This window comes from Ipomoea triloba, chromosome 11 (assembly GCF_003576645.1).
Source record: "Ipomoea triloba cultivar NCNSP0323 chromosome 11, ASM357664v1".
Lineage (NCBI taxonomy): Eukaryota > Viridiplantae > Streptophyta > Magnoliopsida > Solanales > Convolvulaceae > Ipomoea > Ipomoea triloba.
In genome coordinates, this window is record NC_044926.1 from 1,806,103 (window position 1) to 1,823,675 (window position 17,573).

At 36.0% G+C, this 17,573-nt stretch overlaps 2 protein-coding genes across 2 annotated transcripts; one reads left to right on the plus strand and one right to left on the minus strand.

Annotated features, from left to right (window-relative positions):
* Window positions 1-701: 701 nt before the first annotated feature.
* On the minus strand, window positions 702-5,865 carry LOC115996778 (conserved oligomeric Golgi complex subunit 5). Its single transcript, XM_031236182.1, has 3 exons — window positions 4,617-5,865; window positions 2,340-2,813; window positions 702-2,030 (listed from the first exon to the last, which is right to left on the minus strand). Exons 1-3 carry the CDS (start codon window positions 5,769-5,771, stop codon window positions 1,107-1,109), a joined length of 2,553 nt encoding a protein of 850 aa, XP_031092042.1. The 5' UTR covers window positions 5,772-5,865; the 3' UTR covers window positions 702-1,106.
* A 1,661-nt stretch (window positions 5,866-7,526) lies between these two features.
* On the plus strand, window positions 7,527-11,148 carry LOC115995608 (protein RKD2). Its single transcript, XM_031234695.1, has 4 exons — window positions 7,527-8,118; window positions 8,689-8,756; window positions 8,992-9,125; window positions 10,381-11,148. Exons 1-4 carry the CDS (start codon window positions 7,992-7,994, stop codon window positions 10,892-10,894), a joined length of 843 nt encoding a protein of 280 aa, XP_031090555.1. The 5' UTR covers window positions 7,527-7,991; the 3' UTR covers window positions 10,895-11,148.
* The last annotated feature ends 6,425 nt before the right edge of the window (window positions 11,149-17,573 follow it).

Consider the following 17,573-nt stretch of genomic DNA (forward strand, 5'->3'; position numbering starts at 1 on the left):
TGGAGTTGCCTAATTTGATCCGTTCTTAAGGTTTGACCAGGAAATTTTTGTTGATAAATTTGGGGAAAAAGAAAAAGAATTAATTATAAATGGTGATGAAGCTGCAAATTATGCAGACGATGGAATCGTAAACGCAAGCAGAAGAAAACTATTCAATATGTTGTCTTGTTATGCTGCAATTTGCATCCAAATAAAATGGAAAAAGATTTTAGTATCTCGAGACATTGTTTCATAGTTATTGTATTTATGTACAAATAATTAAAAATATGAATAAAGTGTTAGATTATGAACAAAAAAAATATAATTTGACGTGATATTTCTAAATATCTTATCTATTAGGGATAATATATATATCCAATCATCATCTGGACCTTTTAAAGTGGGTGTGTTTGGGGTGGGGGGATACACACATGTTAGCAGTCAATCCTTGAAATTGCCAAAGAATTCTCTCTCTCCGCAATTTATGTATATATATAATATACAGAATTTGACTTCGTAACACACAGAAGTTCATAATACACAAAATTATATAACTGAGGACACATAATCACTTAACATAATACACAAAATTTATGTTCATGTACAGAATTCATGTTCATTATATCGTGTTTATGTGTATATGTATTATGAACATGAATCCTGTACCTCGTGAAGTTAAATTCTGTGTATTAGATTTTTGCACATTGAGAGGGAACTGAAGATTTTTGCACATTCAAAGTGCTTGAAATCATCTTTGTAAGTATAATGCTCAAAAGTTGAAAAGAGCAGTCTTTGAGTTTTGACAAGAAGGTCAGCTGACAAAAAGTCTCTCTTTTTCTCCTAATGGAAGATTAGTACACATCCAAGAAGATTCAAATCTTCCAATACAAATAAAGAATCAAGAAGATTGGAAAAAGAAATGGCAAGATGGCCTGCAGTGAGATTTACAATAGGAAAGCTATAATATAACAGGAGTTCATTTGTAGGGTAATGGTAAGGCAAAAGTCCCATTTGGAGGGGATGTGTACCTGTAGAACCCTCATTACTTTGAAGTCTGAAGGATTTTCGTCTTACTATAAATTTCATTGTTGCCAGCGCTCTCATATGATTGTGTGTTGTTCGAGGGTTCAATTATTTCCAGAGAGCGACGAGCCCAGTTTCAGCATCAAAGGATACACCGGACTGAACTCCTTGTCTCCTCTCATTCGTATCTTTGCAGCATAATCGTCTAGAGTTGCCTTTATGCCTTTCCAGATCTGATCTTCCCCTTGTGAGTCCATCCAAAGTGAATATTGCAGAGGAGAAAGTCTGTTCCTTTGCATGGGCGATAGCAGGTCGTCAGGCCCACGTGAGAAAAGATGGTGAAGGATGACACTGGGTGGAAGATCTTGAAGAAGAGGGGATGATGCCAGTTGAGATGTTTCGAGGAAGATAACTGGGCGAAATGCCCGGAGTGCTCTGTATGGTGCACCGAGCTGTTCCACTGGGAACAAGTTCTGCCCAACTGCTAATTCCAGCTCGGCCATGTCCCTAGCCATTCTCAACTTGCCTGATTCCGAGAGGGGTCTAACGAGTGAGGCGTGCCTAATGAAGAATATCAACACTCTAGAGGCCATGCTCCTCACAAGTCTAGTGCAAATGGTTTCTGTTCCGGTGGAGACAACATTTGACGAAGAGGGCAATAGCCTGGACAAGAATTCAGCGCGGAAATGAACAATACTCTTTTGTAGCTCCTCCATGTAAGGTGATGCATTGTTGTCCATAGCAGCATCCATGCCGAGAGTCCCGAAATTCTGATCGTGAATTTGTAAAATACAAGCCTCAAGGCGATCCAGCATTGCTTGGAATAAGGATGTCACTGAATCACCTGCGACACCGTATATTGTACCCAATGCAGGAGAAAGAACTTCAGATGCAATACTTGGAAGTCCTGCCACCATAGATGACACACGGGCATGAACTTCTTGCAGATGCTGACACAGCGCAAAGTTCTTGAGCTGTGCTGGATTGGCAGGACCTGTTACTTGTCGTGCTTCAGGTCCTGCAGATATCTGCCATGAAATGTGATGTAAAAACAAACCATTCAGGTGAAATTCAAATTTGAAACTACTCAAAGATATCTTAAAAGCCCCTGATATCTACCTAGTGAACAAGGTGGAGCCAAAAATAAGACAAATGTTAACCACAACAAAGGTAGAATGTGAAAAAGAAGCATAAACCACGTGAAGCCATAAGAGGTAGGAAGTGATCTGTGGCAAATGTTATTGCCTCTAATACATAAATCATGAGCACACTGCTTTACTGGGTTGACAAGATTAAAAAAATAAATAACTAAGTAAAATTTTAAAAAAAAAATCTACCTGATATTCCGCTTTTTCAGAAAGCAGAAGCAGAACTTTGTTAATCTCACGCAAGACAAGAAGAGTCAACCGAGCATCAAGTTGTACTGATTCAATTTCCTCTTGAATTCGTGATATAATCCTGGAGATTTGTTCCTTTGAGGGAATGCTTCCACGGGTAGACATGGGAAATACAGAATTAACAAGATCAGACAGGCGACTCAAGCAGAGTGCCAAAAAGGCTGTCTGAAATGTCTCAATAGCAGAAGTCATTTGATCCTTTGCTTCAGAAGTGAGAGCTGGTGGAACTCCTTTGACATCTGTATCACGTGAAATTCTTTCAAGTAGGTTTTCTACCATAGACAAAAGTTTTGGATACCCAGTCGTGAATGTCTCTTTCACAAAACTTGATGCAGTGAAAGTGGATTTCATCTGGCTTGCAAAAGATTTCACAAGGGCCTCCCAAATACGAACTGTTAGCATAGGATCACCATCCTGATGAAGTATGAAGTCACATAAGTGGCCAAGAAAACTAAATGAGTGACAGAAATAAATATTTGTCAAAAGTGGGAAACATATAGGAGTTTTAAAAGTGAGAAAGCAAAAACTAAAAATGCCATTTGGTGCATCAACACTCTAAAGGAGGGCATCTTTGATCTTTTTATTAAGAATTCAGCTCAGAATGTTTTTCTCTCGATTGAAAACATTCAGAAAATGTCTACAGCCAAGTAATGTAGGATTAAAGTGGCAGAAATTCCAGACTGAACAATCACAAGCATTTTTATTCAGCAGAGTACATTTTAAGCAATTTTATTTATATTTAAAGAGAGGCAAAATTTGCAAGAGAATATCTTTAAGTGAGTTTGAAACAGTTTTAATCAGCTGTGAGATCAGGGGATATGATAGAATTTGCATAAATCAAAAGCAAACACTAATCAGCTGCGAGACCAGGGCATATGATGCCATGTCTGCATAAATCCAAAGCAAACACTATATTCTACTTGGTACTCATGAAGTTACATCCAGATTGTTTAACCCTCTTATCTTTACCAATAGTATGATATTTATTACAAAAATGAATTCAAGGATAATGGATAACACCCCCCTCCCCAAAAAAAATACCCAATAATAATTACATTTTGGAAACATGGGAAGTGCCTGCTTTGAAACATCAAGGTACTAACAGAATAATCCTCTAATTTCATCAGTCTAAGGTCATAGAGATTAGAAATAAGCCAAGAGGAATAGAAATCTAATTCCGCATAGGAAACAAACCCCACAAAAAACCAAATGCTTCTTGAAAAACAAAAAATAAAAGTAAAAATACTAGTCACCAGCTAGAAAGTATGAACACCAAATTTAAGGCCTCATATCCACGGATTCCATGCTGGATATGGACACCTGGACGGCTGGACATGTGAAGATACATGTACATTTATGGTGGCATGTGTATCCTCTAACTGGGACATGCTTATTACATGATTTAAGATTGAAGAATCTCTTCAACAGGTAAAAATTGCAAATAGAAACCAAAGTTCCTTTCAAATTCCCTCATCCATTTTTCACAACCAAATACACAAAATCATGGTTATTCTCAACAGAAACTGAGGATTCTTCCAACTATTTCATCCCTCCTTCCCTAGGGCTCGTCCTCTTTTTTATTTTTGGGCATGTGTTGCTGTGTATTTTGCAAATCATGAAATCAACTTGTGAACAACAAATTTTCAAATTGTTGGTCTTTACTTTTGTTTCTGCTCTTTTCTTTTTAATCCTCAAATCTGTATGCAACTGTTTAGAGTAGCTAAATGCTAAAGATGCTTAATAAACAAATTATTTTCTTGAAATATCTCTATGCATTGAGTTCTCTCCATAACGATAATAAACTAATAGTAACTAAAAATAAATCCCTCATGTGTCATGACCCACTATATTTAAACTTGCATATCCTTGTGTCTATATCCATGCTGCATAGACCACCAGCACACTCAAAGAATAACTGAATGAGTGCCAACAGCCATGGAAAAATCATCACAGAGTGAAAATGTAAGCACAGAGAAAGGTAAGCAAAGAAACAAATGGTCACAGAAATATTCACTTCAAAGAGGAGTCATCTCATAGGACCCAAGAAACCCACCATCACACCATCACAGCAACAATATCAAGGTGGCTTTTACTCAAAACACTTAGCATCACAGTAAATACAATCAGAAATTGTCTTAAGCTGAAAATTAAGATTTTCATGGCACCTATTAGAGAATGAATTCAGCTTGAGCAGAACAAATAAGAGCTTTTACTCACCTGCATGACCTCGTCAAGAAGCAAAACATGAGTAAAGGGGTCTCTTTTCTTGGACAAAACCCTCTGTAAATGCCAGATTGCAACTACAATGGAATGCAATTGATCCATACAACTGTTCATCCTTTGCCACAGAGCTTCCTTGGCCTTTGCGCTTCCCCCAAGCTGCGGTGTTCCACTCCTCTGCACACCCCCCGGCCCAAATGCTCCACCTGCAGATATTGCCTTCATATCCAATGCTGAGCTTATACTCTTCACGCCCAATCCTTTGTACTTGCTCACCAGCCCGTCCACAGTTCCTCTCAGCTCCCCCATGTTGTAAAACACTTGCAGGCCAGCCCCAACCTCTGCTTGGTTCAGATCTTCAACTCCCTTCTCCAATACACGCATTCCTTCAGCCCGTAATTTCTGCCCGGTTTCAGTCACCCATTTCAGTTCCGAGTCCACTACATCGATCCCGGACAAATGGTACTCGTTGTGGAGTGAGAGTATCTCGTAATGGAGCTGTGCAGCTTTCGATAAGTCGAGCTTTTCGTGGTCTTGCGTTGCATCCATGAGATCGCGGAGCTTTTTCGAGAGGCGGAGAAAACGAATTGTGGACTGGAGAAGCTGAGTGGTAGAGTGGAGATTGGAGAGCTGGAGAGTCTTGGCGGCAATGACGCGATGCGGATCGGAGAGCTCGGATCGGACTCGTTGGAGCGAAGACTGGAGAGAGGAGACGGAGGAACGGAGAGAGGAAAGAGCGGAGTCCGCCGCGCGAATAGATGAGAGCTGATTGAGCAGATCCTCGTGGCGGGAGAGCACTTCATGTCGGAGCTGGTGGTCAAGTAGCCGGAGACCTTCCTGGAGCTTCTCGATGCGAGACGCAGCGGATCCGGACGACAGAGCCGCAGAGGAGAATCGCGCGGAATCAAAATCCGGCGACAGGAATGCGGAAAATATCTGATCGGACGCGAACGAGTCAAGCGGCGAGGTAATTGGAGGAGAGAGTGAAGCCGGAGAGGTGCCAGTGGTCGGAGTCGGAGCTATGCCGCCGGCAGACGTAGGGTTCGCGACGAGGGATCTATCTCTGATACTGGTGAGACGTTGTAGCGGAGAGGAAGCTGCGGCTGTTGCGGCACTGGAATACGGTGATCTCTGAATCACCGGAGAAGCCATTGTTCACGGCGGATAACGTCGGCGCTATCTATCAGTCCTCGTTACCAGTCTCGGAAAATTGATCGGAAGTAAAATGAAAGAATCATTTATTTTTCATTAGACCCTTCTCTGAGGCTAAAACTTTAAAAACTTAAAAATATGTGGGCTATTATAGAAAAGGAAAATTACATTTTTGCCCTATAATTATATACATATTTTAATTTTGAGTTATATGTATTACCATCTTTTAACTCTTAATTTTTGCACAAAGTGGTTATTTTAGTTCTCAAATTACCAAATCAACCACTTTATTGAGTGACTAATTGATATAAAAAATAATCCTCAAGAAACTTAAATCTTAACTTATAACTTAGGAGTTAAAGATGACCAGACAATACATCATTGGACAATCTTAAGTGATTAGAGGTGATGAAGATCTGTTGTGCCAAAATTATACAAGCAAGAGATGAAAACTAGAGGATTGACAAGATACTCGCAATTTGCGTCCTTCAATGATTCTACAGGCGAAATTACCAAGCTATCTTAATAGAAAACTCAATTGAGTAAAACCATCAAAATTGAAGACCTAATTAAGCACAAAATGTCATTTAGGACCAGTGTTGCAAAAATCCCGTCTAAGCGACCGACTAGGCCTCATAGGCGCACCGATTAGTCATTGTTCCCTTCTTTTTTAAATGTATTATTTCATTAAAAACGACATCGTTTTGAACGAAATAACACTAAATTATTCAAATTATAGTTGTTTTTATAGGTTAATATTTAATAGTTTAGTATTAAATATTAAAGTATTAAATAGTTTATAAAAATTATATAAATTTAAAAAAATAAAATAAAAAATATACGGGCACCTAGGCGCTGATTAATCCCTGTTATGCGCCCCCAGTGTCTGAGAAACGCCTAGTAATTTTTTCAATTATGTTTAAGACGAAATTAAGAGAAGTCACTATAATCGATGACTAAATTAAATATTAACTTAATTAATTTATGATTTTTTTTTTTAAGAAGGGGGGAACACCCAAAAAAAAAAAAAAGATTATATGCAATCGTCATCCTCCCGACTGAGAGGAGCTCGCCGATAAAAGCTAGCGCCAATTTGATCCTCATGCATCTTCGTCTTCAGCCCATTCGGGGTTTCCTCCAGCATAACCAAATCACGGTTGATGTTGAGAGATTCTTTAGCCAACACATCAGCAACCTTGTTCTGCTCCCTGCAGACGTGAGTGAATTCGAGATTTTGAACATACTAGTCGCATGAATGCACCTTTGGATGATGTTTCTGTAGTTGCCTCCCAATTTAGTGTTACCTCGCAGAAGATCAATCATAGTATTTGAACCACATTCAATAATGAGCTTTTGGATACCCAAACTATAAGCCAATCGCAACCCCTGGAGCGCGCCCCAAGCCTCCGCCTCCCCTACTGAACAATGGCCAATCTTTGACATAAGACATCCTTTCCAACAACCGTGATGATCACGCAACACACCACCACACCCAGCGACATTGCTAACAGTGGAGCAGCTACCATCGGCGTTGCATTTTTCCACCCTTGCGACGGTTTCTTCCACGAGACAATAGTATCCACTACCTGACTAGCCTGAGTAATCTCCAACTCCTTTTGCTCAAACCAAAAAATCTTCTGACTAAGAGGAGTGGTACGTTCATTGAATATTGCATCATTGCGCCATTCCATAGCCACCATAAACGAACTGCAAACCTCGCCGGCCAACTATTATCAAGCCCCACTCTGCTGTCTCCTCTAATGTTCGCTACCGGCCAAGCTTTCCAACCTAATCGACTGAGGTTAGACATTACCACTAGGCTCATAACAGCACGCCAAATGCTCTGCGATTCTTTGCAGCAGCGAAATATGTGATTACAATCCTCTAGTTGTCCTGCCAAAAAATAACAGCAAATGTTAGATGTGAGATTCTGTTTGGCACATTAACATTAGTCAGGATCCTCCTATGCTTAACAAGCCAAATAAACAAACATATTCTATGATAAGTTTAGTTTAACTTAAGCAGGAAAAAAAAAAAAAAACAAAACAAAACAAATTCCCACGATATCACGTGACGACATGCCTTCGTAAGCGAATCCATCGTCGTTCCCACTCTCGGTTAAAGTAACGGCCGCAGCCGACGTAACTCAATCCAGTAGGGTAAATTCACCGCCAATTCAAACTCCGTCCCGGCGGCCGCGGCCCAAGTCTAACGGCAACTATGAGTGCGGTTCAGATCTCAAATCCAGGTTCGAACCCGAATATCAAAACGGATCCCAAATCACTCTCGTTCGACGAGGTTTCAAAGCTCTTCTCTCTGCCCCTCTCCGATGCTGCTGATACATTAGGTAACTCCGCTTCTGTATCTCACTAATCTCGTGCCATATATAAGATCTGATAGCGTTTTAATGATGATTAGCTAGGGTTTCGTAACTTTCGTTGGATATATGGTGAATGTGCAAGTGAAATTTTTTAGTCCTTTCTTAGAGCATGCTTCAATGAGGTCCGGCCATATTAGGTCGGACTTGAACCAAATTTCTTCGGAGTAGAAGTAGCGCAGTCCAAAATATTATGCATGATGGTACTGTTGTAGTAATTTTAGCTATGTCTGAACAAATTTTGGCTGCATATATGAGCACTAATCATCCTGCATTGCATCGGATACGTTTCAATACAGTGAAAATAACATGGAATCAATCGGTTTTTGCCAAATTTATTCACTGTTAGGTGTAAGTTTGAGCATTTTCTGGAGTTGTCTCTTGAGTTAAAATTAGGCATAAGTAAGAATGGAGGTTGTGCATCTCACGTAATGCGTTATGTGTTTCATGGAGTTATCTCTTACACGAGATCAGATTTGTATTCTTTCACGAGTCCCGTCTGGTACCTGTTACGTGAACTGATTGACTTCTATTCTACAGGTGTTTGTACTAGTGTGCTCAAGAAAATATGCTATGAGAATGGTCTTGTGAGGTGGCCATATAGAAAGGTATGATGTTGATTATATGGCTTTCAAAACTGTGCCACAATATGCTATGAGAATGGTTCTTAACCATTGCCGGGGGGGGGGGGGGGGGTTGGCTACTAGTTAAACATATATATTTACTTGTATATTGATAGTTAAGTACTCGGACCTGCCCTCCTTTGGATGCAACTTTTATTTCAGGAAAAGGTAATCCTGCAATTTGCCTTGTTCTCACTTTGGAATTGTCTGCGAGGTTCAGTTTCTTTCTGGAAAGAGTATTGAGGAAATAAAAAAGGATGCTGCGAAGGAAAAACAGGAACAGCATGCTGAATTGCCAAAACCTGCTGGAGAAAAGCCTAACCTATCAGCAAATTCTACTCCGTCCACATCTAAGTAAGCTAATTAGGTTTCAAATTTTACATTTTTGGGAGGCACACTTCAAGCCCATGGATTTATACATGCTAATTCAGTGTAATTCATATAACATCCTAATGTAGGGTTGCATCAGCCCTTTTTCTCATAGTTGAAATGAGATGTTATTATTTTAACAATTTTAGTACTTGGTTTTCTTTGAACTCGAGATGGATGAGCGGGGATCTCTTAAAGATTGAATAACAGCTGTGCAATATATTTTTGCAGCTTCCTTAGAATTAGGTATATTGCATTTTTTTAAATTTTTTTTGAAAAAGGTATATTGCATTTTTAATTAATAATCTCTTGCATATTGTCTCTCTTATAGAACAGGGAGTCATTTCCTTATAGCTGCTTTTTGTGGGGTTAATGACTGAAATGGGACAAAAAATAGGGGAGTGGACAAAAATAGGGTGATTTTAAAAGCTGGACAAAAAAGGGAAAAGAGCATTTGGGACTTGCATTTGAGGTCAGAAACGCAAGTCCCAAATGCGGTTGTTATTGTTATTATTATTTTTTTAATCGTTGTCCTTGCGTTTGAAGTATAAAATACTTCAAAAACGCAAGTGGAACTTGCGTTCATCATTTAAAAAAAAGAAAGAAAAGAAAAGAAAAAAAAAAGAGTCGCCTTCTCTGGTCGCAGGAGAAGGAGACCAAAGCTCTTAACGCAAGTCCCACTTGCTTTTGTGGTCAACGATTGAAAAAATAATAATAATGACAAACGCATTTGGGACTTGCGTTCTGACCTCAAACGCAAGTCCCAAATGCTCTTTTCCCATTTTTGTCCAGCTTTTAAAATCGTTCTATTTTTCTCCACTCTCCTATTTTTCGTCCCATTTCAGTCATTAACCCACTTTTTGTGCGTGATAAAGAACTTGTTGGATTAGGTAAATTTATTTTGGGGAGTAGAGCCTTTTAATTTGACTAGCACCAAACCTAATTGAGAAACCTGAGCTTGATAGATGCATAATAATGGAGATAAAGGAAGGCAAATTTGTTGGTAGTATATATAGTTGCCATTGTCATTCCAAATACGCATATTTTCCTTGTCATTATGAATTCTGAAATTGGGAACTGAAAAATCATGTGAACACTTGTACTTAATATGATCTGAATTCCACCAACAGAGGACCTTATGAATTAGCTTCCATCAACTTCTTGTCTGTTTCATTCTGATTTTCAATTCTCACTTTCTATATGCCTTTGATTTTAGTGTTTAATACTTATTTCATTGTAGAGGCTCCCCATTGCAAAACAAAGGCAGTAGTGCTGGACAGGAAATGCCAAAATCCGCAGCTGCTTCCCAGCAACAAGGAAGCAAGACTGCTCAAACTTTGAGTTCCCAGCATTTGCTAAGTGGTAACTTGCCAAAAGGAACTACAGCTGGTTCTGATGAATTTAAATATGGATTTCCATCAGATGGCTTGTCAGCAATCTCTTATAAATGGTGGGGAAGCAGAAGTACTGATGGTAATGAGGATACCAAAAAAGAAGGCAATGCTGAAGAAAGCAAGCAGCAATCAGCAATGCCCATGGATGAATCTGCAGTTAAGACAGATAAAAGCAATGTAGATTCCTTCGGAGCCGATTCACTCTCTGATTTGCGAGAACAAGCTGCCAAAGAAGGGAAAGAAGCCCTGAAGCTCGGAGTCTATCGGGAACACAGCCTATTCAAGCTTGATTTGACAAAGAGAAAGGTGCTTCTTCAAGTATTTAAATCAGCATATCCTCCACAGTGGGAACAGGAGTAACTTCAAATACCTTTGTGCTAACAGTCATGTAGTATGGACCTGAACCTCTGCTCATTTCTTCTTCATATGATACAAAATGAAGGGTGAACTTGATGTTGTTTTTGTATTGCTTAGTAGAGCTCTGGTGACTGTAAATAGTGGAAAATAGGCTTCATTAGACATTCTTCTTGCAAATTTTTTGTTGTGTACTAATCAAAGGTATTTTGGATTTCTAGTGAGATATTTGAGCTTTATTTAAGTTTAAAATATTTGCATTAAATATTTACGTTAACCAATAGTTACTTAGTTCTATTACTATAATAAACATTTTTTCATATTTTCAAATGGATGAGGATAAGAGGAAAGAGATGTTGATGGAGTATAGGATAAAACATCACACCCCAACAAGAAGCTTCCTGCAAGCCTGAATCTGGGGCTTCTTCTTCAGGTATGCAGCACTTTCTTTCTCGTTCCTTGCTTGTTCTGCTTTTGATTCCATTTGACAGGTGATCCTTCTGATTCTGGTGGACAAAAGCAATGCCAATTCGTTTGGAGCCGGTTTACTCTTTGATTTGAGAAAACGAGCTGCCAAAGAAGGGAAAGACCCGAGGCTTGGAGTCTATCATCAACACAGTCTATTCAAGCTAGATTCAACAGAAAGAAAGCACTTCTTCAGGTATTTAAATCACCATATCCAAATATGTGGAGACATGAGTAACTCAAATCCTTTTTGCTTACAAATATGTTGTTAGCTGGTCTGGAAACTCTGTCAGTAATTTGTTGAGTGAATTTTAATTTGTTGTTATTAGGAATCAATTTCAACAAGGATTGTGCTATTTTTACTCATTTTTTATAAATTGCCATGTCAAAATCCTAAATTGTTATTTTTGAAATATAAAAATAACGAGTTAAAGATTATTATTTGTTTCAAATTCACAAAGCATGATGTTGATAAAAATCATAAAATGTTTAGCTCTTAGGCCTTGTTTGGTTATTGGCATATTTGACCATATTTAGTGTTTTGACTGAGTCAAAACATCGTGTTTTACTCGAAATCGCTAAAACTGCAAACATTATTTTGGGGTTTAGTGTTTTGGTTAGACTTGCAAATTTGCAACACGACCGTTAACATCACACGGAATCAAAGATTACAACAATGCTTGTGGCCTGAGTTGGGATTACAAGGCGAATTTTGTCAAAGTGCACTTTTTAAATAATGACTGAATTTTTTCAAAAAATAAAATATTATAACATTTTTAAACGAATTTTTTATACAACAAAAGTTGTAAAAGCTTGCTTCTTTTTCTCTTTTTCTTTATTTAAATTGCAAGGAATGTTACGTTGTCCAGTTGTATATTATTGATTGGGATTAGGATTTGATCTCAGCTGATTCTTGTCAATTGTTTTTTAAAATAATAATGTATTAATTCTTCATGGGATAATTAATAATTGAAAAAAGAAAAAAAAGGAAAAAATTAGATTGGCTACTTGCAAAAGCTGCTGCTTGCTGCTGCCAATTCTTTTTAATTCTTTTTTTTGCTAATCCTAGTATAAAGATATTCCCACGTGCCATACATGTGGTGCACGTGCAAGGTTTTGTTACTATGCAATATAAGGTTTTAAAACATAGATCACATTCCCATGTGAGATTCTCTTAGTTAACGGCCAAGATTGATTTTATCCACTTAAGCCAACTAGTCACCCTCTATATTATTCCGTAATGATATTTTTATTTTTGATTCTTTACTTAAAAAAATTAATCTTATTCGATTCAAATATTTTGGACCAAATATATATGGTTATTTTAAAACAAATTAAACATAAATAAAAACTAAAATATTTAACCTTTATGTGTGTATTTAAGGTTAAATTTACTTTTTTTTTGTGACTAGAGAAACTCACCGTCACTATTACTTGATGGTGTGTATTGGGTAAACTATAATGTTGTGTAATAGTCTGCAAACTATACATAATAAGTAAATTATACCATTAAGACCCTATGTAATAAACTCAATTAAGAGAGTATTGATAAAAATTGAAGTCATAACTTTACAGTACGAGAATCATATTTCAACAACTCGACCTATTTAACGACCAGGTTAAATTTACTTGTTATATGATTAGGCACATCAATTTAGTTAATTAATCTTGTCGAAATTTTGGGAAGATAGAAAAGGATTTGTAGGAGCCATACTTTAATGAAAAGTCTATTGTCCAAAATCAATGACTTTTTCGGTTTTCCCCCACCATTAGAGGGGGCTTTAGGATAATTTGTTGACTACGCAAGTCCCTCCATCCACGATTGGACTTTTTCTTTCATTTTTTAATTAATATATTTGAAATCTCAACTTTTTTTTTTGTTGTTTTTTTCTTAATACATAATAATGGAAAAATAATAATAAATAATACGAGATTGCATAAATTTAGAACGCGTAATATATGTGTAAAGTAAAATAACAACTTGACTCTATCTTATATAGTATACAATGTAAGCAAATTAAGTTGTTCGGAGCCCAAATGTGATGTCATTCAATCAATGCACACATTTACTTCTTTGTGGATATGCTCAATTGAACATATCCACTTAAGCTAGGCAAAGCCGCCTTATCACCGGAGAGCGAGGGGGAGGAGAGGAGGGAATAAATATTAATTAAATAAAATCTCTAAAAATGATTCTTCAAAAAAAAATCTCTAAAAATGAAAATTGAAGTGGTGATTATAATTTTATGTGTAGATGAGTATTATAGAGTTACTAAACAATACGTCAATGGAATACAAAGATTATAATTTCAATAACAATTTGCTTTGATATTAACATAAAGTCCAAGGGAAATAACTAAACTAACTCATTAGGTTTTGACATGCACGGAAGTAAAATATATAGCATATGATGACATTATAAGATATGGGTATTTGTATGATAAGTATAATATATGAAGAGTATAATTTATGTGGAATCAAATGATGTGATAAGTTCAAGTGAAAATTCCCTAGGTATAAAATGAGCTCAAACAGTTCTAATATGATGGGATGTGATTAGTGATTGGTGGAAATTCATATTTATAATAACATAGTAGGGAACACAAGTTACGCAACGCTTGAATCTCCCTACAAGTCTAATATGATAGGATGTGGTTAGTGACTTCTAGTGACATGTGTATATATTGATGTAATGTCAGGAGCAGTGGCAATGAAATTGACATATTTGTCTACAATGCAAGTGATGCAACTTCTCAACCACATATGTCGGGAAATATCAAAACATAAATTAATATAATAGACTTACTGTATAACCTCATCAATTTCATTTTAAAATCTCATTGTATTAGTTTTTAGAAAAAAGTTTGAGTATAATAACAATAATAATAATAATAATTCACATCTAAAAGGATTTTGATATTTGAAACGAAACGAATGGGAAAAAATGATTTTATTTTATTTGATTACCTTAAAGCTAGAGAGACAACAACGTTAATATAATAGACTTCATTATTCCCAAAACCATGAAATTCAATTATGAGCACAAAATATCATAGGCTGTGGCAGTCCAATGAGGTCATGCTACCACCTTTCTCCTTTTAATGACTCCAAAATTTGAGCTGTATTTAAGCGTGGCATCTTGGCATGCGGACAAAAAATTATTTTTCCCATTTCTAGACACAAGAATTGATTAATTAACTTGAAATAAGTTCATTAATTAACTTGAAATAAGTTCACAAATTTTGCTATTAAGAACCAAAAAGTATAAAATTATAAATTTGTATTGCATCTACTAAGACTTAAACTCACAACCTCTCATATAAAAATGCAACTTGATGTCACTAGACCATAAAATTTTAACACATATTATAAATATTTAATTTATTTACAAATACGTATTCTATTAACTAAAGATACATCATTGGAATCAATGTCTACAATGCACATGGTAAACCCTGATCTATAATATAATTTGCGTCATTTCAGACATAATTCATTATTAATCTCATTTACCAGTCTCTACATTTTAAGTTTGAGAGATCTAGGATGTTAATTTTAGAGTTCAAATTAAAAAAAAATATTGAGAGATCTAAAATTCAAAAAATTGATTAGAGGTGATGAATACTATTTGTCTGCAGAACATATAGACAAGGGTGGAACTAAAGACTAATTAGATGACTTGCGATTTACTTCCTCCAATATTTTTGAACATAAATTTTGAAGGCTTAGAATTAACGTATAAAAAGAACTTTTTGAAAAACCCAAAAAAAAAAAAAGTAAATACTTGAAAGCTGTCAAGCACTAAATAACTGCCCACCCTATGTTTCTCGAGCACAGTGATGCCAACCATGCCTTTTGTGCTTCTATTAAATGCCCAATTTCTCTGACTTTTTATTTTATTTTATTTTATTTTTTGCGTTTTTCAATTTCTCATACTGCTGAGCAGCTGAGGTCAGTGGTCACAGAATTCTGCAACATACAACTCATACAAAAACTCCCTGACTTTAAATTAAAATATAATAAAATTATTTATTTATTAATATCCTAGGAATACAATATTTGTATTATTTTTTTTGAAAACCAATATTTGTATTATTAAACTACTAATTATTACTCAACAAATTTGTGGTCTAATGGCATATGGTGATTTTTTCACATGAGAGGTCATTAGTTATTGACATGAACAGATATTACATACTAACAGAGTCTGTAGTACTCAAAAATTCAACAAATTATTTCATCTCGTACTAAAAGAGAAAAAAAAATAAGTATGTTTTCGACAAATTATTTCATCTCGTACTATAAATGGAAAACAATAAGCATATTCCAAAAGAATACATTTGCCATTATCACCCACACAAATCTACAACCATCAATTAATACGGAGTAATTGAGTAAATAGTACAATTGGAACACATGTATTACAGTTTAGAAATTTAGAAAAATAATATTTTTCTTTATTTTGGGTAATGAGAGAAATTAGCAGTCATTATTTTATGACGTACACTAAGTAACTTCACTATTGTATAATAGCATGCAAACGCGCTTACGTACAAATCAATCCACTCATGTGTAATAGCCCAAACAAATCCCGACCATGTTCACTGCACTAAGAAGATCTTATCCGATAAACTTGACCGATACGATATTAGCAAAGATTAGACGCATACCATTTGCCTACGTTAGTCATGGCCCACCAACGTCCCTCGATCAAAGGCCATCGCAAAGGTCATCCCTGTGTAATTTGTCTCTCTTGTATAGTTTGTGGGCTATTACATAAGAGCGATATTTATCTCATGCATATCATTGGATAGTGACAACAGATTTCTATCGCCACCAAAAAAAATGAAAAAAAAAATAGCATCACTCTACAATTTAATACTAAAATAATAGTAAAGTTCTTCTAATTTGGATGCATTAACTGAAATGTACAATGTTAATTATGATTTTTTTTTTGTATATAATAATAATAATAATATATGAAGTTATGAATACAGTAAAATATAGTTTTTTTTTAAATACAGTAAAATATAGTTAAATGAATAATAATTACTATTGCTTACAGTTTAAATATTTAATATTTAAATTATTTATAAATTGTCAAAATTCATGACATCTAATAGTGTGATATGCAATATATGATAATTACTTTTGAATTAGTTAATTATATTCGGTAAGTATTGCTAATTAGTGAAAACTATATGCTTGAATGATAATATGACCATAAATAATTAACTTCGGTTCAAGTAATTTTTTTTTTTTGAATACTACTGACTCTATTAGATTGTAGTATTTGTTCATAACTACTTTCTCAACCTATTGAAGCACAAGAATCAGTATTGCTGATACTAAGGTTCGAACCCACTACCTCCCATATAAAGGGAAGGATTTGATGCCACTGGACCACAAGATCCTTGGCCTCCGGTTCAAGTAATTAGTCATGTCATAATTATATAGTGGCAATACAAGTAATAATTACAGATTTGATATTTAATATCCGACAAAATTTGAAAAATATATAATATTTTTAGCACAACAAGCACAAAAGATATAGACATAATTAAATGATAGTAGTCTTGAGACACAATTGTCAATTTTGTTTTGCTAGTAGTCGCATGGAAGGAGATACACATTTGGTCGTATTGTAAGTATAACCCACCGGCGACATTTCAGACAACAAAGTAACCGGTGAATAGTCGTGGGTCGCTTTTGAAGAATGAAGTAAGAGACCAATGTCGCCTTCTCCACTGGATTGTCTTTTCTAGAAGAAGGCGGCCACCGGGTCGCCTTTTCCGTACTTCAAAAGCGACCATCGACCGTTCACCAATTGTTGGTCGCTTTATTGTTAGAAATGTTGTCGAAACCCTAGTGACATGTGATAGCAGATCATTAACTGATTTTTGAGCTTCGTTGCATCAAAATAAAATGTTGATTGGTGTAATTGCACATTTAAAAAGTTTAGGGGGTCTAATTGATTTGTTAGGTAAAGCTTGAGGACCTATTTAATCCATTTTCTCTATTAAAAATAAACTTATTTACAACTGTACAAACTCATACATATATTTTGTTACACGTTAATTGTGAAACAAATAGTAGCATTGACTCATTGAGTAACTCGGGCTATAGAGCCAACCCACTTAATTTCAAGCTAGTCCGTCTGAACCACCAAACTTATCGATTTCGGGCTAAACTTGATAATTTTTTACCAACCTAAATTTTA